General features: G+C 42.4%; 3 protein-coding genes and 1 pseudogene across 5 annotated transcripts in view; 1 reads left to right on the forward strand and 3 right to left on the reverse strand.

The window, feature by feature from the left end:
- The window catches only part of NIPSNAP2 (nipsnap homolog 2), a 31,038-nt gene extending 27,997 nt beyond the window's left edge, over positions 1 to 3,041 (reverse strand). Inside the window, exon 1 of one of the 2 annotated variants that reach the window (XM_066382501.1) lies at positions 2,864 to 3,041. In XM_066382501.1, the coding sequence (XP_066238598.1) occupies positions 2,864 to 2,955 (92 nt within the window). In that variant the 5' untranslated portion in view covers positions 2,956 to 3,041. The remainder of the gene's footprint in view (positions 1 to 2,863) is intronic. The other variant, XM_066382498.1, reaches the window with a different exon arrangement.
- A 4,721-nt stretch (positions 3,042 to 7,762) lies between these two features.
- On the reverse strand, positions 7,763 to 10,847 carry MRPS17 (mitochondrial ribosomal protein S17). Its single transcript, XM_066379962.1, has 3 exons — positions 10,769 to 10,847; positions 9,945 to 10,085; positions 7,763 to 8,199 (listed from the first exon to the last, which is right to left on the reverse strand). The coding sequence occupies exons 2-3, from the start codon at positions 10,065 to 10,067 to the stop codon at positions 7,930 to 7,932; spliced, it is 393 nt and encodes a 130-aa protein (XP_066236059.1). The 5' UTR covers positions 10,068 to 10,085; positions 10,769 to 10,847; the 3' UTR covers positions 7,763 to 7,929.
- Positions 10,848 to 15,792: 4,945 nt separating this feature from the next.
- ZNF713 (zinc finger protein 713) overlaps positions 15,793 to 24,742 on the reverse strand; it is a 35,866-nt gene continuing 26,916 nt past the window's right edge. For both annotated transcript variants that reach the window (XM_066379963.1, XM_066379964.1), the window contains exons 4-5: positions 24,646 to 24,738; positions 15,793 to 17,031 (exon numbers count right to left, since the gene is read on the reverse strand). In XM_066379963.1, the coding sequence (XP_066236060.1) occupies positions 15,965 to 17,031; positions 24,646 to 24,738 (1,160 nt within the window). In that variant the 3' untranslated portion in view covers positions 15,793 to 15,964. The remainder of the gene's footprint in view (positions 17,032 to 24,645; positions 24,739 to 24,742) is intronic.
- On the forward strand, positions 24,295 to 24,443 carry LOC136404538 (U2 spliceosomal RNA; annotated as a pseudogene).

Consider the following 24,742-nt stretch of genomic DNA (forward strand, 5'->3'; position numbering starts at 1 on the left):
TGGAGGGAGCAGGAGGGGATGGGCCTGAGCCACTAAATGGAAGATGTTCCCATTACTGGGGAGAGAGAACCCAGAAGCAAGCAGGCTCTGCAGGAGGAAGATGAGTTGCATTCTGGGTACAGAAGCATCTCAAGCACCTGTGGGGCACTAGCACAATGTCTACGAAGTGGCTGGAACTCTGGGTCCGGCACAGAGCAGAGCTAGGTAAGAAGTGCTGGCATGTGAGAGTCCAGCAAGACTTCCTCCTTTCCCTCTGAAATCGCTCTTGCAAGGTCACCCACAATACCCCTGCTGACAAATCCAGTTTTACTCTGTCAGCTTAACCTTTTAGCAGCATCTGGCACAGGTGACCATTCTTCCTTGAATACTTCCCCCTGCTCACTGTCACATAACAATGTGACAGAATGCTGCTCCTTCCGTCTGCCTTGCCAGCCTCTTCTTCCTACATCCAGCCTGTAAATGTTGACACATCCTAGGATCTGTTTCTCAGCACTTTCTCTATCCATAATCTCTCAAGCAATTTCATTCATTCCTATGGTTTAAAAAATTTTTTTATTATGAAAAATTTCAAATATAAAACGGTATACTGAAGCCCATGTATCTATCAACATTTAGCATTCCTTTATGCTGACAACTCCCAAAAGTTTCCTGTAGCCCAGACACCGCCTTTGGAGAGTCATATAGGTTGAGAAGGCCAACTACCTGCTTGGCCTTTCCATCTGAATAGCTCACAGCCATCTCAAACTTTACCGGGTTCATACTGCTCCCCAACCTACAATTGTTTCTCCTTCGCTGAATTACTAGCAAGACAGTGAGGACCCATGTGCCTTATTCAGTTTCCAATAGCACCCAGCATATGGTGGAAACTCATATACCTACGGAACAAACAACTGTCAATAAACGAGCATTCACCCAGTTGACCACTCCCCTTGATTCTGTCCCCTTTCCAAAATCAGATTGATCTCTTAAAACTGAGGATCAGATCATGTCACACTAGAATTTATATCTTCAAATGTTTCCCACAGCTCCCAGAATAAAATCCAAGCTAAGATGGCATGTAAGACCCAGAATTATGTGGCCCTCGCTCCTTGTCATCTGTCCTTTAGCCAGTCTTCCCTTCAACCTTGTGCTCCACCTCAGGTTTCCCAGCATGCTTGACTCCTTCCCACTCAGGACTTGCACGCACTTCAGGTCTCACCTTAAAATCATTTCCTTGGAGCAGCATTCCATGATCTCATGTGGCAGGTTCCCTGATTTTCTCTTATAGCTCCTGCCTCAATCTGTAAGTCTATATGGGTTTTTATCTTGGCCAGGGCTTCCTGCAGATAGTGATGAAGACTACTATGCCCAGTTCCATATGGTTTCAAAGATATCTTATATATACATTCAATATTTGATAGAATCAGACAATTAACTGGGTCTAGAGTGAGTCCTAAAGAACACCTACAGTTAAGGCAAACTAGAGCCCAGGAAGGAGTCGTCAAAAGGTATAGGAGACCTGAGACAGAGATCAAAGAGTCAACAGGTTGAACGGAGATCATGTGGTCCCAGCAGGAAGTCAGGGTACCGGGCAGACCTATGTCCAATTCTCCTGTTTCCTAGCTTTGTGACCTTGGGCCATCTAGGTGAACTTGTTGAGCGAGCACCTTCAGTCTCAGCTGAAAGAAAGTATGAATTTCATGGGTTCTTATCACCTGTGTGAAAAAGGTAAGACACACAGTAGATGCTCAATAACAGAATACAAATAAAAGAAGGTTGTTTTGTTAATCAACTTGGAAACAAACATTACTGAGCACCAGTCCTAGGAAGGGCGTCGGGTCTGAAGCCTGACAAACTCCTTAGGTTCAGGCTAGAAAATGCCTGTTGTAGTTATCTGTCTCACACCTTTCGAGGTTCCATCTCACCTCGAAAACGCAGATCCTATTACTTACCTCTTAAGATTGCTACTAGGATTTAACTAAATGTCATAGTATATAAAGCCTCCCAGCCAATAGTAAGAGTTTAACAAACAGGTCATTTCCTCACTTTCTCATTTTTAAGTGCCAACCGTTATTTTCTAGAGGCTCATTATTTAATTAAAAACAAACAAACGAAAAGATAACATTTAAATTACCCAAAGTAGAGAAAGCAAGAAAGCAAACCTACGTGTAAGTTAGTACTGGCTTTGGGGGGTTTTTTTGAATGTGGAAAATGGAACATGATTATGTCAATGTGATGGATACAGAAAACCACACCTTTAGTCCAACGAGGTAAGAGAAAAACAGTTAAAACACGAACCCAACGCCTACCTAGTGCTGAAAACTAAATACTTTTTGATCCACTAGCTACTTTTAAATGCAAGTCAAAGACTGCTCTTAGTACGGAGACCTCACTCCCTTCCCCTTCAAGGAGGGCTCAGCCGGGACGATGAGTTGTTTTTTTCCCTCCCGACAACCTAAGAGGTGCGGAGTAGCTCTCCTGCTTGCAGATGCGGACACCTAAGCTTTGCGCGGGCAGTGCTCTCGGCACGTCCGGCGGGAACCCGCGGGAACCCGGCCCGCCGACCGCAGGGCCTGCGGCCTCAGCCGCGCGCCCACCGCCCCGGGTGCAAGTCCCGCAGGCTCGGCCGGCACGGCGGGCGTACGTGGCCTTGCGTGTCGTGCCGTCCCCGCCGTGACCTTGAGCCCGAGGGGAAGGCGCTCGGACCCCGCCGAGGCGCCCGCCAGCCCCGGTCCGGCCGACCGCGGCCTCGGTCCCCTCCGCCCTGCAGCCCCGGCCGCCCTGCCCCGTGGGAGCGCGGCCAGGCCGGGGCGGAGACCCGCGCCGGCGACCCCGCGCCCTCCGCCCCGCGCCGGCCCCTCCCCGAAAGGGCGGCGCAGCTCACCGGAGCCCGGGCAGGAGGCTGCAGGGGGCCGCCCGCTGTAGGAGGCCGCCGGCCGAGGCCGCACTTCGGGCGTGCAGCACTCGTGCCGCCATGTTGCTCGGCGCCTCGGCTCCCACCGTCCGGGGAGCAGCTGACGCCGCCGCCGCCTCCGCGACCCCTCCCTCGGCTAGGCCTGCCGAGGCCGGGGCGGGGCGGGGCGGGGCGGGGCGCGCTGCCGCTGCAGTGAGGGGCGCAGCCGCCAGGGGGCGCGGGGCGCGCGCCGTGGAGACCGGGTGCGCAGTGCGTGCGGGAGCGGGAGGTCCGGCAACCGGGAGAAAGGAGCCAGAAAGAAGCCGAAGAATCAGTGACCTCCAGCAGGTGCCCAAGACAGGGTGTGCAACAGGAACGTGGGCAAGGCTTGAAAGAAAAGAGTAACAATGTTGCTAGGGGACCCCAGGGCCTGGGGCACAAAGTTCTCCCCGATTACCTTTTAAATTTTGTACCATGTAAATACATTGCCTTTTCAACATAAATAAGCAAAACAAACACGGAATACAGCTTTAATAAGAAGCATTGTGGGTGGAAACACACTCAAGTTCTCACAGGCTCGGAATTACATTGTTCCTATATATTTCAGCAGTGGTGGGCCGGCTCTAGCTATCCTTTCCTTCAAGCCATCTCAGTCCAGTGGGGCAGGATGTGAAATGATTGGATCGAGTGTGTCAAGGGAGCATGGACGGAGAGCATGTAATAGGTAAAGGCTGTGAAGTGGAGGACAGACATCCAGGAGCTGGCACAACAGCACAGTCCCAAGGGAAGAGGAGTTGACCAGTGGGAGAAGGGAGGACATTTCTCATCAGCAGAGGAATTAACTTAAAGGCGTGGGTCGGGCACTGTCTGGGAGAAGTGTATCCTGCCATAAGATAAAAGAGCCACAAATGTAACCATGAAAATTGCAACCAAGACAAAGTGGGCAGAAAGGGAGCAGCAGAGGCCCCACCCACTAAAGGGAGCGCTTCAAGGCTAGTGTGAGTCTGCAGAGGCCAAGGGGAAAATGCTCCCAGGACTGGGTAGGTATGTCTCTCTCTGTAGTAGGGATGGGGGCAGCACTGGGTTTGTGGACTGAGGGGCTCTCTGAAGCTGGTAATCTTGGAGGTGAAGGAAGCATTGGCGCCCAAGGGGTACAGGAGTTTTCTGAATGAAACAATGTTTGAACACCTAAATATGGCCAGGACCCACCAGGGAGGACAGAAGCAGATCTTGTGGATGGAGGAGTGGCAACAAGGATTTGCTCCAGATCAGGGAGATACAACTGTTTCTTACAGCCCAGTGGAAAGGAGGCCAAGGGACACAGGGACAGGAATCTAGAGGCTGGGTGGCTTGAGAGAGTTCCTGATCCCAAATGATTTGTGCTCAGGGAGGCTGTAGAGGCTGAATAGACCCACAAGAGAGGCTGAGTGAGCTATCCCTAGGGCAGAAAGGACAGGTCCCTGCACAGCAGAAGGTTGGGCCACTTCAAGGCAGTAATGTCAATACACCCTTGTGACTTTCTCACATATTCCCCCAATTTCTCAGCTCTATTTCAGGAGACAAAAGCTTTCAGATCTATTTTCCTGAAATTTAAACTTCATAGACATTTCTTTGCTTAACTTGCTTTTGTGTTATTTAGCATTTGGCCACCCATTCTGCCCTCCCCCCCCCCCCCACTCCACTCTCGTTTTGTTTTGGAGTTCCATTAACCCAATGTTTTTTATTGGGCAGGGGTATTCTTATTTTACAGGTGTGTGGCTTAGGTTACTCGATGCCTTAGAATATAATATGGAGCATTTTCCTGAAGCATCATCTTTGTATACGTGAACATTTAAAATATTTGAGTGTTTAGAGATGACTTGGAAAGGTGTCCTGTCCCTTCCAGGATAACTGGTACCACATAGCCCCACCCATCCGGACAGTGTGAAATGCTTCCCTTTTACTCACCCTCCCTTGTCCCACAAGCACTGAGGGTTCTACTTTGGAACATCATCTATCTAACCTCTTTTCACCTTCCCTGCCCAATTCAGTTTAGGTCTTAGGACCAGAACAGATCACTGTCTCCCTACCTCTAATCTTTCCCCTTCCAGTTCATTCTCGACACTGATGCTACTACTTTTATCGAAATGTGAATCTAATTATATCATTCTTTTAAAAAATAACCACTTAGAGCATAACTACTACTTCTGTGCCTGATTCCCACCCTTGTGCAAAATGTTCCAGCAATCCTGGCTGGCTTCCAGAAACCCCTGGTTATGTTCCTTTCTCTCATACTATGAGGACTTTATACTCCATTCTCTCCGCCTGGAATGCCCTTTCCACACCCCTCATCTGTTAGCCTGGAGACTCTTCCTTTAAGATTCAGTTCCTATGCACCATCTCATTTCTTCTGGAAAGTTACTCTAATTTCTCTCTACCCATGTGCTTCTTTGTTTGCCCATAAAGGCATCGATGTATATACCTCCCCTACTAGAGTATGAGCCCTGAGAGGGTGGGAAGTACTTGCAGTCATTGTTGAAACCCTGTGTTTGTATAATACACATATTAGTTGAGGTTAAAATATGCTCCAATTCGGCCCTGGCTGGTTTGTTCAGTGAGTAGAGCTATCAGCCTGGTGTATGGACATCCCGGGTTCGGTTCCTAGTCAGGGCACAAAGGAGAAGTGACCAGATTTTCTCCCCCTCCTTCTCTCCCTTTTCCCTTCCCACAGCCAGTGGCTCAACTGGTTCAAGCATGGACCCCACGCGCTGAGGATAGCTTGGTTGGTTCCAGTGCATTAGCCTTAGGTGCTAAAAATAGCTTGGCTGATTCAAGCCTTGGCTCCAGGCAGGGGTTGCCAGATGGATCCTGGTTGGGTACATGCAGGAATCTATCTCACTATCTCTTCTCCTCTCACTTAAAAAAAAATCTGGCTGGTTGGTCCAGTGATAGAGCATCAAACCAGCATATGGATGTCCCAGGTTTGATTCCTGATCAGGGCACACAGAAGTGACCATCTGTTTCTCCACCTCCCCCTCTCCACCTTCTCTCTTCCCCTCCAACAGCCAGTAGCTCAACTGGCTCAAGGGAATTGGCCCCCTGCATTGAGGTGGTAGAACCTGGCCTCAGGTGCTAAAAATAGTTTGGCTGTTGGGCAATGGCCCAAATGGGCAGAGCACCCCTGTAGGGGGTTTGCTGGGTGGATCTTGGTGGGGCACATGCTGGAGTCTGTCTGTCTCCCCTCCTCTCAGTTTAAAAAAAAATGCTTCAAATCTCTTTCTAGGAGCCAGAAAACTGAAATACATTGTTCAAGTCAAATTTGTGTGTGTGTGTGTGTGTGTGTGTGTGTGTATGTGTGTGTGTGTGACAGAGCCAGAGAGAGCCAGAGAGAGGGACAGATAGGGACAGACAGACAGGAGGGGAGAGAGATGAGAAGCATCAATTTTTTGTTGTGGCACCTTAGTTGTTCATTGATTGCTTTCTCATATGTGCCTTGATTGGGGGGGGGGGGGCTACAGCAGAGCGAGTGACCCGTTACTCAAGCCAGTGACCTTGGGCTCAAACTGGTGGTGAGTCCTGCTCAAATCAGATGAGCCCATGCTCAAGCTGGCAACCTCAGGGGTTTCGAACCTGGGTCCTCTGTGTCTCAGTCCAACACTCTATCTACTGCGCCACTGCCTGGTCAAGCACAAGTCAAAATTTAAATGATCACAATTTATTAACTCTCCAATTCAAATGCTCATGTGTGAAGTTCTAAAACTTCATCAATGTATCAGATTTTAAGAACTCATTCCTATTCAATATAGCCTAGCCAGTCCTTTTCAACTACTGGCCCATGGACCTGTGCTGGTCGGTAAAGGAGTTAACCACCCTGATGTTGTATAAAGATAATAATCAGGGTGGTTAAAATTTCTGGCAGACAAGCAATTGAAAAACACTGGCCTAGGATACAGGATTAAAAAATATAGCCTGACCAGGCGGTGGCGCAGTGGATAAAGCGTCAGACTGGGATGCAGAGGACCCAGGTTCGAGACTCCGAGGTCACCAGCTTGAGCACGGGCTTATCTGGTTTGAGCAAAAGCCCACCAGCTTGAACCCAAGGTTGCTGGCTCCAGCAAGGGGCTACTCGGTCTGCTGAAGGCCCGCCCGTGGTCAAGGCACATATGAGAAAGCAATCAATGAACAACTAAAGTGCTGCAACGCGCAATGAAAAACTAATGATTGATGCTTCTCATCTCTCTCCTTTCCTGTCTGTCTGTTCCTATCTATCCCTCTCTCTGACTCACTCTCTGTCTCTGTAAAAACAAACAAACAAAACAAAACACAAGTTTTAGCCTTTATTTTCTACTTGTCAATATTCTTATTAATACAGACTTAAATCTCACATAGTCTGACCCCAAGCATGTTCATTATTTGTTTAGAACTCATTAAATCAGAGAAAATTTTCAATTAATATTGAATATATTCCATCAAAACCATTTATTTAATGATCTTATCTGTTTATGATATCAAAAGAATTTCTTCTCCCAAAATAAAGGTTCTAAAATAATCTCAAGAGTCTTTTAAATGAAAATACACACACACACACACACACACACACACCTAAAACAGTGAGCTTAGCCTGACCTGTGGTGGCGCAGTGGATAGAGTGTCAACCTGGAAATGCTGAGGTCACCAGTTCGAAACCCTGGGCTTGCCTGGTCAAGGCACATATGGGAGTTGATGCTTCCAGCTCCTCCCCCCTTCTCTCTCTCTGTCTCTCCTTCTCTCTCTCTCTCTCCCTCTCCTCTCTAAAATGAATAAATAAAAAGTTAAAAAAAACAAAAACAAAAAAACAGTGAGCTTAAAAAATGTAGCAGATTGCTAGGTACATTTAGTGTAACAGGAAAGGAAATTTAAAACATGATCATAAACCTTTTTGGAAAATTATAACAAATCCTTTATTCATTTATTTTTAGCTATTTCATAAATACCAGGAAAGAAACTGATCAATTAGTGATGAAATTTAGAAAAATTTCTTTTTCCATAAAGCAAACTTACAAAGCTTTCCCTTTGGCTTGTTTTTTTCTAATCCTCCTTCACGGTTCTGAAGAGATACTGAGTTCTTCCAGATTTTTGGTTAGATGGGTGGTTTCCAAACTAACTGGACTCTCCAGGTAGGAAGTTCCTGCACAGGGTCTTCCAGTCACTGGATCTACGACTCGTCCAACTTTGAAAACGATCTCAGCCAGCTCATGTTTCACATGTTTTGTTCGTGGAACAGGTAAAGCTTTGAGAAGCACAATATCCCCAACCGTGCACTGCTGAAGAGCATCATGAGCAAAGTAGGTTTTTCGTTTATTAAAATACTGTTGAGAGAAGGAGGAACAAATCAGCAGTTCCCATCTGTGACTTGGCAATGCAGTACAGAAGCTGAAAAGGTAATGCACAGAAAACAAGCTGGGACTTGGGGGGAAAAAAGACAACATACTTAAGGAGGCTTCCAACACAAAAATTAACTGCTTGATTTTTGGAAAATAGCAATGACTTTTCCAGAAATGATTATGTTCCCAAGTTCCCAGTCTATTATCTTCAGTAACCTTGCTCTATTAATTACCATCCTTCTCTGCACTATTTAAGTTCTTTCTTCCAGTGGCGCCTTCTCTCCAGCCCATAAACACGCTAGTGTCACCACTAGCTATGTGATTTAGTACAAATCACTTAACTCTAACCTCAGGTTATTTTCTACCATAAAATGAGGCTCTAATACCTCCACCTCTAAAGATACCAAGATAGTTAAACATTATAATATACAGAAAGCACTTAGCTTCATGCCTGGCTTCAGAGTATTGCATAAAAGCCAAAGAAAACTAGAATCGGCTATTCCTCCAGACAACCACACCAGGTATCCCCACTTACAAGTGAGAAAACAGGCTCAGGGAGGTTAGTAATGTGGACACCTAGTAAACAACAGAGTCAGTATTCAAACTGAAGATTCTGATGTTAAGGTCACTGGTCATGCCATCACTTTTCAGCTTGCTCCTATGTTTTTGATTCCAAATAACAACTGGCATTTCTATCAACCTATGTGCCCAAACTTGAATGCAGAAACATAGTTGGCACTTCCTCCTCCATCCCTTACACATCTAATAGGTCAAGGACTCTGTCCTGTCTGAAATATACTTTCCCCACGACATCCCCATTGCTCCAAGGACTGTTGAGGTCCTTATCATTTCCATTCTAGACTCTTGCAATAGCCTCCTTACCCATTTCCTTACCTCCAGTCCTCATCTCTACCCACCTCCAAGTCTGTCTTTCCTTTGCTTATAGGATGAAATCCAAAATACAACATAAAAGACCTTTCACAGTCTAGCTCTGCCTGTTCTTGCACTCATTCAACAGTGCCTACTTAGTGCCCAAATCCGGGCTCGCTCTTACCAAAATACCTGCTGTTCCTGTAGAACAGTGGTTCTCAACCTTTCTAATGCCGTGACCCCACAATACAGTTCCTCATGTTGCAGTGACCCCAAACCAAAAAATAATTTTGGTGGCTACTTCATAACTGTAATTTTGCTACAGTTATGATTCGGAATGTAAATACCTGATATGCATTATGTATTTTCCGATGGCTTTAGGTGACCCCGCCGGGGTCGCAACCCACAGGTTGAGAACTGCTGCTGTAGAATGTCATACCTTCTCATGGCTAAAGAACTTCCACAAACCATTCTTCATGGCCAGAATAACTACCCCCCCCCCCCAACCTGGTCCTCTGGATAAAATCCTTTCTGAGGTTCAGCTCAAATGTCTCTTAACTGGAGATATGCTCCTTCAACAACCTAGGAAGGAAGAATGCTCTCTGCTCCCACAATACATTGCACATAAAAAACTGCAGCACTTACCAGACTGAATTGAAATAAACTCTATGTGTCTCTAGATGTGAGTACAGACCAGGAATAATTCACTTTGTCACACCCACAACCAATCCAGTACCTAGTCTGCTGCAGATGCTCAATGCATTTTTACTAACAGAGGAGCGGTTTGGTTTTTTTTTGCTCAGAAACCAAAATGTGTTGGTGATTTATCAGTGCCAACTGAAAACAGGGATGTTTCTCACCTTTAATAAATAGGGATCCAGAACAAGCCTGGTGACTCTCACTTTAGCAGTTTTTTGCATTGCTGTTCCAATCACTTTTCCCACAATCCATTTGGCATGGACAGATGAACGAGGTACTGACATTTCAGGTGGCTTTGGTCACTTGAAAGACAAATTTCAAAGTTCAATATTCTGGTGGCTATTATTTACTAAGTGAATTTTGTCACTAGAAATGCCCAAGTTCAGAAACAGCATTTGTTGGCCGTCTGGAATCACCACTTTATAGAGATGCTTTCACGATTCTCTATGCCCTCATTTACCCAACCTCCCATCTTTACACTGCTTGCAAACCTTAAAATTTTATTTAGAAAATTAAATTTAACAGGGTGACATTGATCAATACGAGTCCATAGGTTTCAAGTCAACATTTGCATAGGAAACCTTAAAATGTAACCCCTAAGTTTCTCCCTCTGCAAAATGGGAATGACAACAGGGCATATTCACAGAAGTGTTCTGAGACTCTCAATAACGCGAATAACACTGGCCTTCACTGGTGTCCCTTATTTTTTCCCATCCCGCTGGCTATTCGTGGCACGCGAGGCCTAGGCGGAGCGGCAGGGCTGTCCTCCCCATGAAGGAGACCTCCCCTTAGGGCTGCTTTCGACATCAGTCAGTTAATACTGAGTACATCCCATTCGGCCAGGGGAAGGTCGGGGGTGACTGATCCCTCCGCTCCATTGACAACCCCGAGGCCAGGCCACTCCACTCGCTTAGAGGACTTTCACGGGGCACCGCCGGGACACCTAAATACACGCCGGCATCTGCAGCTCGCGGCCGAAACTCACCTCCGTGCTCCTAAGTCCTAGCGTGCGACCCGCGGAGAGCCGGACGGAGCGTGGTTGCGTCATGCCGCACGCAGGTCGCTCCGCCTCGGGCCGCCCCTCTTATTGGCCGCAGGTTGTCTTCGGTTCTGGGCGGGGTTAAAGGAAAGACTCCGCCCACCCCCCTTAAAGGATGCCGCGGAACGTGAGTCATCCTGGGTGTACGTCGAAGGGCCTTCCTGCGGTTACTTTTGATACTCCGTTTGGTTTCTTCTTCCGCTGAGCTCCCAGGCATGGGACAAGACCTTCCAACCAAAGGAACGTCATTACCTTATCAAGTACTGAAACGAGGGACCCACCTAAATGCTGAGGCTTAAATACTTATGCATTTCGACCCCCACAGCTGCTTTTAACATAAACTTACATAGCTTTTTATGATTTCAGATGTTATTTCTTAATATCTGGGAGATGGTGGGAAGTCTGTTGTGGGTACATATATACTGCCAAGTGTGAAGGAGTTTAATGGGCAATGAGCAGGCTGCTTACTGATCCTTCTCAGGGAAATCTGGGAATGTGTTAGGTTCTTTTTTGGGAATTGCTAAAAGGAACGGAAAACAATAGGCTACCGGCACAGACAATTTAGGGGCGGACATACGGGTGTGGTCATTGTCTTTGATTACTGAAATATTTTAACAACTGTCAGTGAAGGCTGGGAATAGTATTCATCCATACGTCAGTCTGCCTGACACCCATTTCTTTCTTAGCAAACATTCATGGAAAACTTATTCTCAGACTCTATGCTAGGCACTGAGGACAAAAAAATGAATCAGAGGAGACCCGCACTCTCAAAATGCCCACAGCCTAGTAGAGACAGGTGAGTAAAGAAACAAATATATTGCCTGACCAAGAGGTGGCGCACTGGATAGAGTGTCTGCCTGATTGAAAACCTGGAGGTTGAAGGCTTGAGCGCCGCCTTGCACCCTTGAGCTCAAACTCACCAGCTTGAGTGCCGGGTCACCGGCTTGAGCGTGGGATCATAGACATGACCCCATGGTCGCTGGCTTACGCTGGAAGGTTGCTGGCTTGAAGCCCAAGCTCGCTGGCTTGAGCAAGGGGTCACTGGCTCAGCTGGATACATATTCCAGTGTAATCAGTTAGGAATAAACATAGAATGCTGGGCAAGCCAAATAATCCTGCAAAATATTGAGTCATGTCAAGAAATAGAAAGAACCGGATAGTCCCTTAGACAAAGTAGAAAATTCGTTCAACACTTAATCTGCACTAACAGTAATATACAATAATCAAGTAGAAAAAGGACTCAACAGTGTTGCAAAATGAAGAAGAAGCTAAATGTTCTATAAAGGAAAACAACAAAAATTGCATTCTTCAGGAAGGAGCTAGATGGCCTTATTAATTATACTAATGAGGCATGTAAAAGCTTTAAATAATGCTTGCCAAGAAATGACACCAAAATGACAGGACAATGGCCTGATGGTTTGGGAAATGTTCCAAGTGTCAAAAATTTTAAATCCATATAAAAAGGAAGGTCTTAAAATGTCCCATAAGTGATATTTTGCTATAATAGGAGACCAAAGAAAGTTATTTGGTCCATGCAACTAGGTTTTATGGATTGCTTGTCCATAAATTGCAACTTAATTTGTCTGAGACAATATTTTTATTTTGGGATCAATAAGATTACTAAAACCTGAGGTAGGTAGGTATATATATACATATATATATGTATATGTATGTGTGTGTGTGTGTATATATATATATATATATATATATATGGTACATGGTAGAACAACCTAAGTCTAAGAACATATGAAAAATTGGAATGGGGAAAGGAATGTTGGTTACTTAAAGAATGTCAATTGGCTTCTTAAATTAATATATTAAACATTAATCAAATACAAACAATAATGCTTTTCTCCAAGCACACATACCCTTAGTATGTAAGAGAATCGTATCAACACAATACTCCTTGAATACTCTGGTGTTCTGAGAAATAGTCACATTTTGGTGTTGAGCAGCAATCTTTCATTTTATTAACTGTATGTATTTCTATCAAAGGTTTTCAGAGTGTTCTAAAACACTGTTCTAGGCACTGTTTCTATCTCCTGGATTAGAAGGAAGACAACCCATGTTCAAGTGACATTTCAGTCTGAGAGACCCTGAATAATAAATCATTTATTATTATGTCTAGGCTTAAGGATCTCTTTTCATAAAAGAACGGTAATAACACCTGGTTGGATGGACTAAATGAACTGATATAGTAAAATAGTAATGTCTTGCCCTTCTAGACAGCAATGTCATAACAGAAGGTTTTTGAATGAGTACTACTACTTTGGTTCCCCTAGTCCGAGCACTAGTATTTTGATGTAATTAATACACATTTATGCTTTACTCTGTAACTTGGAACATTTTGAAGAGAACAAAGGACAACATGAGATTGAATTCACACCAGAATAACTTGGTTTACTGTACAATTAACATAAACATAATCATTTATGACCCTAAGGCCTCTAATGTATCCTTCCTATTTATGAAGAATTGGGAATTGGTAAAAATCCTTGGCCAACAGTGGTCTGGTTTAGTCTAGACACTTCTTTTCTGGGATTGTCCAAATCCTGCTGATACTCTTCTAAAAATCCCAAATTATTGTGTTTTTTACCTATCCTGAGGAAACTGCTTTGTATTAGAGCCCTTAGTACTCTCTGTGGAATAGTCAGGTGTTTTTTTTTTCTGGTTGCAAAATTAAACTTTGATCAAAGCTTTTACCATTTGTAATTAATCATTAATTCTTTAATACATACCTTTGCTGTTAGACTTCACCTTGACCCACTCTTTCTCTTCCTGAAATCTGACTGCCCTATACTCTGCCTCCTTCTGGCAAATGAATGTTAAATGTAGTTCCTTTTGGTGAAGAGATACTTTCAGAAGTGATCTATCCTGAAAATGGACCTCCATTGCAATGATATTTGAACACAAAATTCTAATTAGGCACCACCTGGCCACTGCAACTCAGAGCTTTATTAAACATTTCACATCCACCGACGTGTGGGACATAAATGTACTTGGAAAAGTTTAACTTATGATCAAGCAAGCTCTCTCTTAAATTTCTTGGCTTTTAGTGTTTTAATATTTAAAAGTCTTTAAATCATTTTAGTTTTGGCTCAATAACTATAAAATCTAGCCCTTCAGAAGGAAGTCTTGAGCTGGGAGATACGTTAGAAGAAAGGTAAGAAAAGAAAGAAACTATTCCCTCTTTAGCTTCATGGCTTTGGCCATGCCTGTGAAGACTGAGAGAAAAATGAAAAGCCAAGAAACTCAAGCAGCCTCACAGTTTCTGCTCTTTATGGCTTATGACAGTTTATCTTTATAATTCTTTGGAACTTTAAATGTGATTTCTCTTGGCCCTGGCCGGTTGGCTCAGTGGTAGAGCATTGGCCCAGCATGTGGAAGTCCCAGGTTTGATTCCCAACCAGGGCACACAGGAGAGGTGCTCATCTGTTTCTCCACTTCTCCTTTCTCTCTCTTTCTCTCTCTCCTCTCCTCCTGCAGCCAAGGCTCCACTGGAGCAAAGTTGGCCCGGATGCTGAGGATGGCTCCATGACCTCCGCCTCAGGAGCTAGAATGGTTCTGGTTGCAATGGAGCAATGTCCCAGATGGGCAGAGCATCACCCCCTAGTGGGCATCCAGGGTGGATTCTGATCGGACACATGCGGGAGTCTGTCTCCCTGCCTCCCCACTTCTCACTTTAGAAAAATTTAAAAAAAATAAAAAAATTAAAAAAAGGAAAAAAATATAATTTTTGTCAAACAAGGCTGTAATCATAAAAATAAAATTAAATCACCTAAACTCTTTTTTGGAAAAAGGTGTTACATAAACATATCTCAATAAATAATAAAGTAGATTATTAAGCCAGTTAGCAGTACTTACTTAGTTGTTTATGTAAGACACTAAGACCTGACCAGTGGATAAAGTGTCGACCTGAAAACGCTGAGGTCGCCAGTTCAAAACCCTGGGCTTGCCTGGTCAAGGCACATATAGGTGTTGATGCTTTCTGCTCCTCCCCTTTTCTCTCTCTCTCTCTCTCTCTCTCTCTCTCCCTCCCTCTCTTCCCTCTCTAAAATGAATAAATAAAAAATATTTTTAAAAAAAGACACTAAGACTCTTTCCTGGTTTCAGACTCAACTTTGTTCTGCAACTCACCCTGTGGTACAGTCTGCTACTTCTTGTCCTCCACAGTGGTGCTAGGAGGCATAGGGATTAAAATGCCCTGCTCATTATTTTAAAAAACAACAACAAAAAACCAACTCATCAACCAAACAAACAAAAAATACCCTTCTCTCTATTCAAACATGAAAATATAGAAGAAACAACTATTTTAATTTAAAAGTTTATGTTTGCTATAGGGAAATTTAAAACTAGAACAACATGATAAAAATGTAGACTTCTCAGAATCACTTTTCAAATTTCATCAACATGATCCTCAGTCTCCTCTGAGACTCTTTTTAAAGTGATGCTAGAACTTGTTTGATAAGAATAATGAAAGGATTGCTAAAAATACAATAACAATATTGCCACATCCTATCACATTGCTTTTCAAATACTGGTACATAAAATTTAGGTGGTACATCAATGAATATTTTAAATTTCAAGTTATATATTTAGTTTAAAGGATATTAGAACAAATATAATTAGCATATAAAACTGAATTTTCATAATATTTCCTAGAAAGAGGTGAAAAATTGAGTCTCTTTAAAGAAAAATATTAAGTAAACACTAGATATGGTAAAAACTACAAAGGAAGCATACAAATGATTGAAGTTTAAGAAATACTGCTCTTTTATGTTTATTTCAAGTTATGTGACTAGTTGCGCTATATCATTGCTTTGATTAATCAATGTTTATATAATTTAAAACTCTATCATAAAAATTACAAATGAAAAATCACAGGTTATTGTGTACAGAATTTCTGGTCATTAAAAAAAAGTTTTATATCCAATTTGGAACATGATTCCTAATACAATCTTGTTTATAAAATGAATTATTTTCACTATTTATAACTTCTCCTGTGAATACAGAATGTTACTAGGTTAAGGTCTAAATTTATTTTATTTCTATGCATTACATGTTTGTTTATAAACTTTCTATCCACCATGAATAATCTGATACTGAATGGGATGGAACGGTCTGACAAAAAATTTCCTACATTTATATATTCATCTGATTTCCCTCATGAATTATGTGCTGCTGAGTAATTGAAGGACTGTTGCTTAAAACTTTCTCACATTTATTATATTCACATAATTTCTCCCGAGTATGGATTTTCCTATGTTGATTAAGGTGTGCACTCTGGCTAAAGGCTTTCTCACATTCATTACATTTATAGGGCTTCTCTCCTGTATGAGTCCTCTCATGCTGATTAAGATGCGTCCTCTGGCTAAAGGCCTTCCCACAGAAACTACATTCATAAGGTTTCTCTCCAGTATGAAGTCTATGATGTTCGGTAAGGGATGTGATACGGCTAAAGGCTTTACCACACTGATTACATTTGTAGGGCTTCTCTCCAGTATGAATCCTCAGATGCTGAGTAAAGGATGAATGCTGACGAAAGGCTTTCCCACACTCATTGCATACAAACGGTTTTTCTCCCGTATGAATTCGCTGATGTTGAACAAGATGTATCCTCTGGCTGAATCTTTTCTCACATTCATCACACTTGTAGGGCTTCTCTCCTGTAAGGACTATCTGAGGTTGGGTAAAAGATGAGCTGTGGCTGAAGGCATTCCTACATTCACTGGATTTCTCTTCAGGATGAATATGATTCGTAAGAAGAATATGTTGATTGAAGATTTTCCCACACTCTTCTTTATATTCATAAGTATTCCCTCTTACATAGTTTCCCTGATAGTAAATCAATTCTGAATGATGTTTGTTGCTATTTCCTTGTGTGTCTGAATTAAGGGGTATTTTAATGGAAGAAATTCTCTGATGCCTAATAAGATTTGAGTTCATTTTATAATTTTCCCCAAATCTATTACATTCAAGGTTTCTCTCCTGTGTGATCTTCTTTTGGGAGAAAGATACTTGTCCTAAATGTATTTGCTGGTTTTCTTGGTTAAATTCTAACTGGTAATCAAAATCCCAGAGTCCTCCTAGAATGGAGTACCAAAAGCTGTCTCCTGTTAGTCTCTCTATTATCATGTCATGGGTTTGACTGTCATCTGGAATATTCTGGTTTGGAGATGATTTTTTGACTTCAGGTCTATTTTCCCCATCTAAAAGAAATTCAGAACAAATTAAGAAGTACAAATTGGTAGTTACAAAATAGTCACAGGGATGTAAAGTATAGCATAGGGCATATAGTCAGTAATATTATAATAACTGTGTGCTGTCTGGAACTAGACTTATAAAAACACTAAGTGGAAGTTTGCAGCATTGTATTTATTTCTAATGACAGAAAAAGAAGTTCAGAACATACAGATACTTTGCAGCATTCTCTGTTTTGAAAATAATTGTTGCATGATGAATTACCAAATGAAACAGAAAATAATGCAAACAAGGCATTTGTGGCATTGAAAAGTTTTAAAATGTGGCCATTCACAAGCAGAAAGTCTATAAAAAGACAAGAAGCAGTGAGCAGGGGGAAATTTTAAAACGTGTGTAATCATGGAAAGAAGAGATCATCCAGGAGCATCAGTTGAAAGGAAGTGGAAAGGAGAATAAGAAATATCAGAGAAAGGTCTGATATCTCAGAGATGGGAGATATTAGAGGGAAGCCTGTATGTAGTGAATATAGGTCTTAGCTGTGGATTATTCTTTTGTAAGACAGCATTTGTTTATTTAAAAAGTATTTCTTCCTGTCTTTAGTCTTTTGTCTAAAATGATAAAACTAATACTTTACTATAGTAATAAATTCAAATAATGTGGAAGGGGGAGAGAGAGAGAGAAGCTTCAACTCGTTCCACTTAGTTGACTACTTTAGTTGTGTACTCATTGACTGGTTCTCCCACGTGCCTTTACCAGGGGTTGAACCCGTGTCCTCTGGTGTGTCAGGTCAATGCTTTATCCACTGAGCCACCTGCCAGGGCACAAAGTTGTTTTTAATATGTTCACACTTAGATTATATTGAACTTACTGTTATCACAGACATCACAGCAAAATAGTTTGTTGATTGCACATGAAATAGAAATTTTAAGAAGAAAAAAAGTCCAAGTCAGAAAATTGTAAAAAACAGATCAATATGCTTAAAGATGCACACAAGATAAATAAACAGAACTTACTCAGGGATAAAATTTATATGTTGGTAAAATAGTGATTTAGAAGATTCATTTTAAACAAATTTATCATTTCAACCAAATTATCAACTGGACTACTTTGTTTTTGGCCCCAAAGCTTTTGTCTGCCCAGGAAATTTGGCTTTAAAATGTTTGGAATGAAAAAAAAAATGTTTGGAATGATTGGCTGGCTCTGAAGACTATCTGTCACATTCTCTGGGCAGCAATGTCTATAGGCTGTGGACCTAGCTCCTTGCATGACAGGTAAGTATGGTGCTCCAGGCTCCTACTGTCTAGGAGTAGAGGTCAGGGGATTCAATTCCCCAAGGCCTAACCTCCAGAACTTTTGTTTAGCCCAGGAAACATGGCAACCTGACCAACATGCTCATGGCCACTGTTGTTGATTTCCTTCTTTATATAGCTTACCTCTGTGAGAGAAAAGCAAAAACTCCCCTTTTAAAATTATGATAATATGTTCCTTTTTCATTATGATAATATATGTATTAATATATTTATATATTATATTTTACAAAAACAAATTTATTTGCCAACCATATTTTTCCATTGATATTATATCTGGAATATTTTCCATGTCTTTAGATAGTCTTTCCAACTTCATATTAAAAAATACTTTTAATTACAGTTGACATTCAATATTTTAATATTAGTTTCAGGGGCACAGCGTAGCGGTTAGACATTTATACAGTTTATGATGTGGAAACTCTTACTACTGGTTGGCAGACTTGCTACCTAGTGATCCAGGAGGAGGGACTGTGTGTGGACTTCTCCCTTACTGTGGATGCCCTGAAGACACATCAGACCTTCAATCACAGGGCTGCCTGTCTACATCCCAGCTAGATGCCAGGGGATAGGGTCTGGGCTCCAGATTGAGACGATTATCTTGGGCTTCAAAGCTGTTTTGAAGAACAAACTCTAACCTGCTTGCCCCATGTTCTCACCTAACCTAAGCCCCCATGTTAGTAGACATAACTGCAACTGCCCCTAAATGAGGAGGATACTGATCAAGCCATGCATATGGGAGCATGTAGAGATGCTGCTCAAATAGTTTCCCCACTGTTGTTTATCTTTTTACTTGGCTTCTTACTCTATTCCATACAGAATTTGGGATTTGTGTATATTGAATGTATAATTTTTTTTTGTAATGGCTTCCAAATTGTGAACCATAGTCAGAAAAGACTTCCCAATTTTAAGGTTACAAAAGATTTCTCTTGTGCTTTCTTCCAGGTGTCTTAGGATTTCATGTTTGACATTTAAAGTCTCTGATACTTTTAGAATTTATCTTGGTTTAATGGGTAAGCTATAGATCCAATTTTATCTCTGTCCCACTATTTAGTAAAAGGTCTATATTTTTTTAAGTGGCTAGTTTTTATTTATTTAAAATAAATACTTATAAAATGGAGAAAAGAACAATTTCTGCTCTAATACTTTTTCAGGGATATTTCATCAATAAGTATCAAAATGCATACATATTGAGTTTTTGGGTGTCATAAAAAACTGCAGGGTAGAAAGGTGTACTTTTTTTTTTGTATTTTTCTGAAGTTGGAAACGGGGAGGCAGTCAGACAGACTCCCGCATGCGCCCGACTGGGATCCACCCGGCATGCCCACCAGGGGGCGATGCTCTGCCCATCTGGGGCATTGCTCTGTTGCAATCAGAGCCATTCTAGTGCCTGAGGCAGAGGCCATGGAGCCATCCTCAGCGCCCGGGCCAACTTTTTGCTCCAATGGAGCCTTGGCTGCGGGAGGGAAAGAGAGAGACAGAGAGGAAGGAGAGGGGGAAGGGTAGAGAAGCAGATGGGCGCTTCTCCTGTGTGCCCTGGCCGGGAATCGAACTCGGGACTCCTGCATGCCAGGCCGACGCTCTACCACTGAGCCTACCGGCCAGGGCCAAGGTCTACATTTTTAATACCAGTTGTTTCAATAGTATTTATTAAGATCTCTACCTTTCCCTCCTACTTTGAAATAATTATATTTATCATATCATGTCATGTCATATATATTGTTATATCATATGACATCACATTAACATATCATATATCACATCATATATGTCATAAACTAAACTGCATGTATATGGGTCTATTTTTGGATTTTCTATTTTATTCAGTTGGTCTGACTTGTTTTAATTCATGAAATTTTATGGTACAATATCTGTAGGGATAATCCCCCTTTCTGTTCTTCCTTTCAGAGTTTTCTTGATTATTTTTGTGTTTCATGTGAACTTTAGAATGAGCTTATCTAAATCCTTCCAAAATCTTGTAGGTAATTTTTATGGGGTTACACTACATGCAGAAACACTGATATCCTGGTATGTCCATTTAGTCAAGTTTATTTTTGTGTCTGTTTGAACTGTCTTAAGATTTGCGTCAAGCATGTGTTGCACATTGCTTGTTGAATGTTTATTTCTAGATGTTTTCATTCTTAATTGCCATTGAACGAGGCTCTTCTTTTCCGTTTTACTTTCTAACTGGTGATAGTTCATGCATTTACTTCAACAGTCTACTTACTCGGCTCCACAGTTATACTCTAAACTTTGCTCCATTTAGGAAATCTCAAGCTTAATGTCACACCTGCATGCCCAATGAGTGGACTCATGCCCTTATTCACATTCTACTTGCTTTCTGACCTCACCTAGACCTACAATACATTTCTTTGACTTTTTTGGTGCCTTCCAGTTTTCAGTCCTCTTCAGACTTTTTGGACTCTATGTCAAATCATTTGAATTAAATTCTCTTTCAGTTGGTCTCCTTTACTTCCACTAGTCAAACAGGCCCTCAATTTAGGCCCTACAGGTCTGTACCAGTGCTGAACATAACAGGGGAAAGTGCATACACAGGGCCCTGGTCAGTAAACCGTGGCTCGCGAGCCACATGAGGCTCTTTGGCCCCTTGAGTGGGGCTCTTCCACAAAATACCATGTGCGGGTGCTACCTCAATAAGGAATGTACCTACCTATATAGTTTAAGTTTAAAAAATTTGGCTCTCAAAAGAAATTTCAGTCGCTGAACTGTTGATATTTGGCTCTGTTGACTAATGAGTTTGTGGACCACTGCCAAGGAAATTGGAAACCACATGTATAGGAAAAAATCTCATTTGGGTCCCAAGGCTGCTCAGTGGTCCTTTTACTATTCTTTAATCGGCATCCATTGACCTTAGTAAGCTACAATAAGTGCTCCTCAAGATCTCTACTTGATATCCCAATTTTATCACAGAACCTTGCCTCCTACTTTGTAAAAAAAAAAAATCACCAGGTGTGAACTCCCCCAATCTGCCACAAACTTATTTCTGTACAAAATCATCCTAATCTCTCTACCTCCAATCCTCCTCCCCTTTCTTCTAGAAATGTGATCCAGCATTTTATCCATATCCTACTTACCCCCTCTACTGACTCCTTCCTTTCAGCATTATAAACAAGCAAAAATCATTCCTACTTAGACCAATCCCCCTTTGACATTACCCTTTTATTCTAGCAAATATCCTTATTGTCCCCCTTCTCATTCTAGCTTCTTGTAAGAGCATTTTGTACCTTTGTTCATTCAACAATGTACATATTGAGTGTTCTTCTAATAACTCCCCTGTCCTTTCTCTTGTTAATGTAATTAATAATCTTTTTGTTGCTAAATCCACTGGCCACTTTCCAGGTCTCATCTTAGCTAGGAGGAGATTTCTAGATAAATAGACATCAGCAGATGGCAGTAACAATGAGGTAAGCAATACCCCAGAGAGTACATCAGAATTAGGTCACAAAAGCCAGATCATTCTATCTGCCCTTGGTCCACAGGAGTGTTTTACCGCATTCTCATCAGAGGAACCACTGATTGTGTCTCACAGGATAATGCAACAATGCAACAATGCAGTCTCCTTGGAGGAGACTGCTAGCCTACCTGTCCCTGACATGGACGATGTGATCAAGCTGATCTATGAACCAAGAGCCTTGGGTATCCACATAAAGATGCATAATGATGTCTGGACATTTTCTTAAGTTAGCAATTACTTTCTCTAGTTGAGGGTTGTCTGTGAGTAGGAACATATGGGAGACAGGGTGGGTCCTCCACAAGGCAGCATATGTACCCATGGTAGTTGCCTACCCTGGCAATCCACCTGAGAAGGGAGTTTTTAATTTTCTTTCTTTTAGTTTCCTATTCCCCGGGATCCAGAGTGTGGAGGTTCACAGAAATAACGTCACTCACTGTTGTCAGGAAAAGTGTTAGAGGTTCTTTTTAAAAAAAAAATTTTTATTTTTCTGAAATTGGAAATGGGGAGGCAGTCAGACAGACTCCCGCATGCGCCCGACCGGGATCCACCTGGCATGCCCACTGGGGGGCGATGCTCTGCCCATCTGGGGCGTTGCTCTGTTGCAACCAGAGCCATTCTAGCACCTGAGGCAGAGCCATCCCCAGCACCTGGGCCAACTTTGCTCCAGTGGAGCCTCGGCTGTGGGAGGGGAAGAGAGAGACAGAGAGGAAGGAGAGGGGGAGGGGTGGAGAAGCAGATGGGCGCTTCTCCTGTGTGCCCTGGCTGGGAATCGAACCTGGGACTCCTGCATGCCAGGCCGACGCTCTACCACTGAGCCAACCGGCCAGGGCCTAGACGTTCTTGACAAAATGTTTTAATTATCAGCCTCTTCCCATGGAATGCCAGCACTGATCAAGCCAATTATCAGGCTTAGTGAGGCTGAAACAGGAACAAAGTTTCCTGTCTAAGATAACCTAGAGCACTAAAATCAAGGACAGCTAAGTAAAAATTGAATTGAAAATGCAGAAGTTTGGCCCTGGCCTGTTGGCTCAGTGGTAGAATGTCGGCCCAGCGTGTGGATATCCCAGGTTCAATTTCCAGTCAGGACACAAAGGAGAAGTGCCCATCTGCTTCTTCATCCCTCCCCCCCACCCTCTCCTTCCCTTCCTCCTGCAGCCATGGCTTGATTGGAGCAAGTTGGCTCCAGACACTGAGGATGGCTCCATGGCCTCCACCTCAGGTGCTAAGAAGAGCTCAGTTGCTGAGCAATGGAGCAATGCCCAGATGGGCAAAGCATTGTCCCCTAGTGGGCTTTCTCAGTGGATCCTGGTTGGGGAGCATGTGGGAGTCTGTCTCTGCCTCCCCTCTTCTCACTGAATAATAATAATAAATATATATATATAAAAGAAAATGCAGAAGTTTGAATGAAACAAAATCAAGTCCAATGATGAAACAAGGTACCTGCCTGACCTGTGGTGGTACAGTGGATAAAGCGTTGACCCAGAATGCTGAAGTTGCTGGTTCAAAACCCTGGGCTTGCCTTGTCAAGGCACATACAGGAAGCAACTACTATGAGTTGTTGATTCCAGCTTCTCCCTCCTCTTATACTTTCTCCCCCCGCCCCTAAAAAGCAATAGAAAATAAAAAGAAACTAGGTGCCAGAACAAACGATCAGAGTGGGAAGTTAGACAGAGATGGGGCTGGCTGGCTTGGCTTAATGAACCAGAGTAGAATATAGCACACGTGGAGCAGCCAACTACCTGCTAATATAACCCAGGCAGAGCACTGCTGGCCTTATGCTAACAATAGGGAACTATGGAGATTTTTTCTTTGGTCAAGAAGTCTCACATTTAGTGGGATGTTTTAAAGAAGACAGTATGAAGTTAACAGATCCAGGTTTTGAAATACAGTACTTGATTAAAATAACAGCGTGACATTCATAAACAAAAATATAATCTAAAACCTGGAAAGAGAATATGGGTGAAATACTTAGACTAGAAATATAGAAATGAGGGAAACTGACATAGCAGGCTAGTTAAAAGCATCTCACTACAGAAAGGAACACCAAGGCCACAGGAATACACACCTTCAGAAGAGTAAGGAGGGAGAGGAGGTACAGGAGCAGGTAAGGACACAGGAGAGAAGCTGAAAAGGCAAGAAGAACGTGTATCACAAGCTAGGGTGGAAGAAAATTTCCAAAAAGTGAGGTCAATACAGTCAAATACATAATCATAGGAGATAATAATTGGTTTTTTAGCTACTGGATTTGACTGGAGGTTCGTGGTAATCTCCAAGAAAACAATTTTAGTAACACAAGGAGGATATATCCCCACGGTGAGCATGAGAATCAGGACCAGGGCTGTGGGTGGCAGGCAAGTTTGAGGAGTTTGGTAATGAAAGGAAAAAGGAAAAAGGGAAAATAGGTAAAAATGACAGAGGATTTTTGATATGGAAAAGAAATATTTAAAGAATACCAAGAGAGAATGTGTGAATAAAAAATAGAAAAGGCTATCGCTTCTCGGCCTTTTGACTAAGATCAGGTGTAGTATCTGTTCTTATCAGCTTAAAAATAGAAAAGGCGAACTAGAGATTTGCAGCATCAACGTGTTTATGGACAAACTAATATCTTCAAAATAACTTTTTTATTGTATAAACTTTTAAATAATAAGCATATATTATCTATTAAATCAGAAAAAAAACAAGAAATTCATTTCCCCTTTGGGAAAAAGTTAAATATGAACTAGATTTTTAAAAAGTCTTCAGTATTCTTTAAATCCCAGAGAGATATTTGGCTTACACTCAGTTGAGTGTTTCACAAGTGACTATTTCCCTTCACTCAGTAGCAAATGCTTGCTTCTCACCTGGATGAGTACCCAGTGGGCTGTCTCCTCCCATCAGCCACTGCTCTTCTTGCTCCAACTGAGCGATCACCTCTGGCTTATAAAGTTGATGCCCTAC

This window comes from Saccopteryx leptura, chromosome 4, assembly GCF_036850995.1.
Source record: "Saccopteryx leptura isolate mSacLep1 chromosome 4, mSacLep1_pri_phased_curated, whole genome shotgun sequence".
In the NCBI taxonomy this organism is placed as follows: Eukaryota; Metazoa; Chordata; class Mammalia; order Chiroptera; family Emballonuridae; genus Saccopteryx; species Saccopteryx leptura.

Coding starts and splice junctions, on each gene's coding strand:
- MRPS17 (XM_066379962.1), bottom strand. CDS start 10,067: ATGTCAGTACCTCGTTCATCTGTCCATGCCAAATGGATTGTGGGAAAA. Junction 8,200..9,944: donor TGGATCCCTATTTATTAAAG/GTGAGAAACATC, acceptor TTCTCTCAACAG/TATTTTAATAAACGAAAAAC.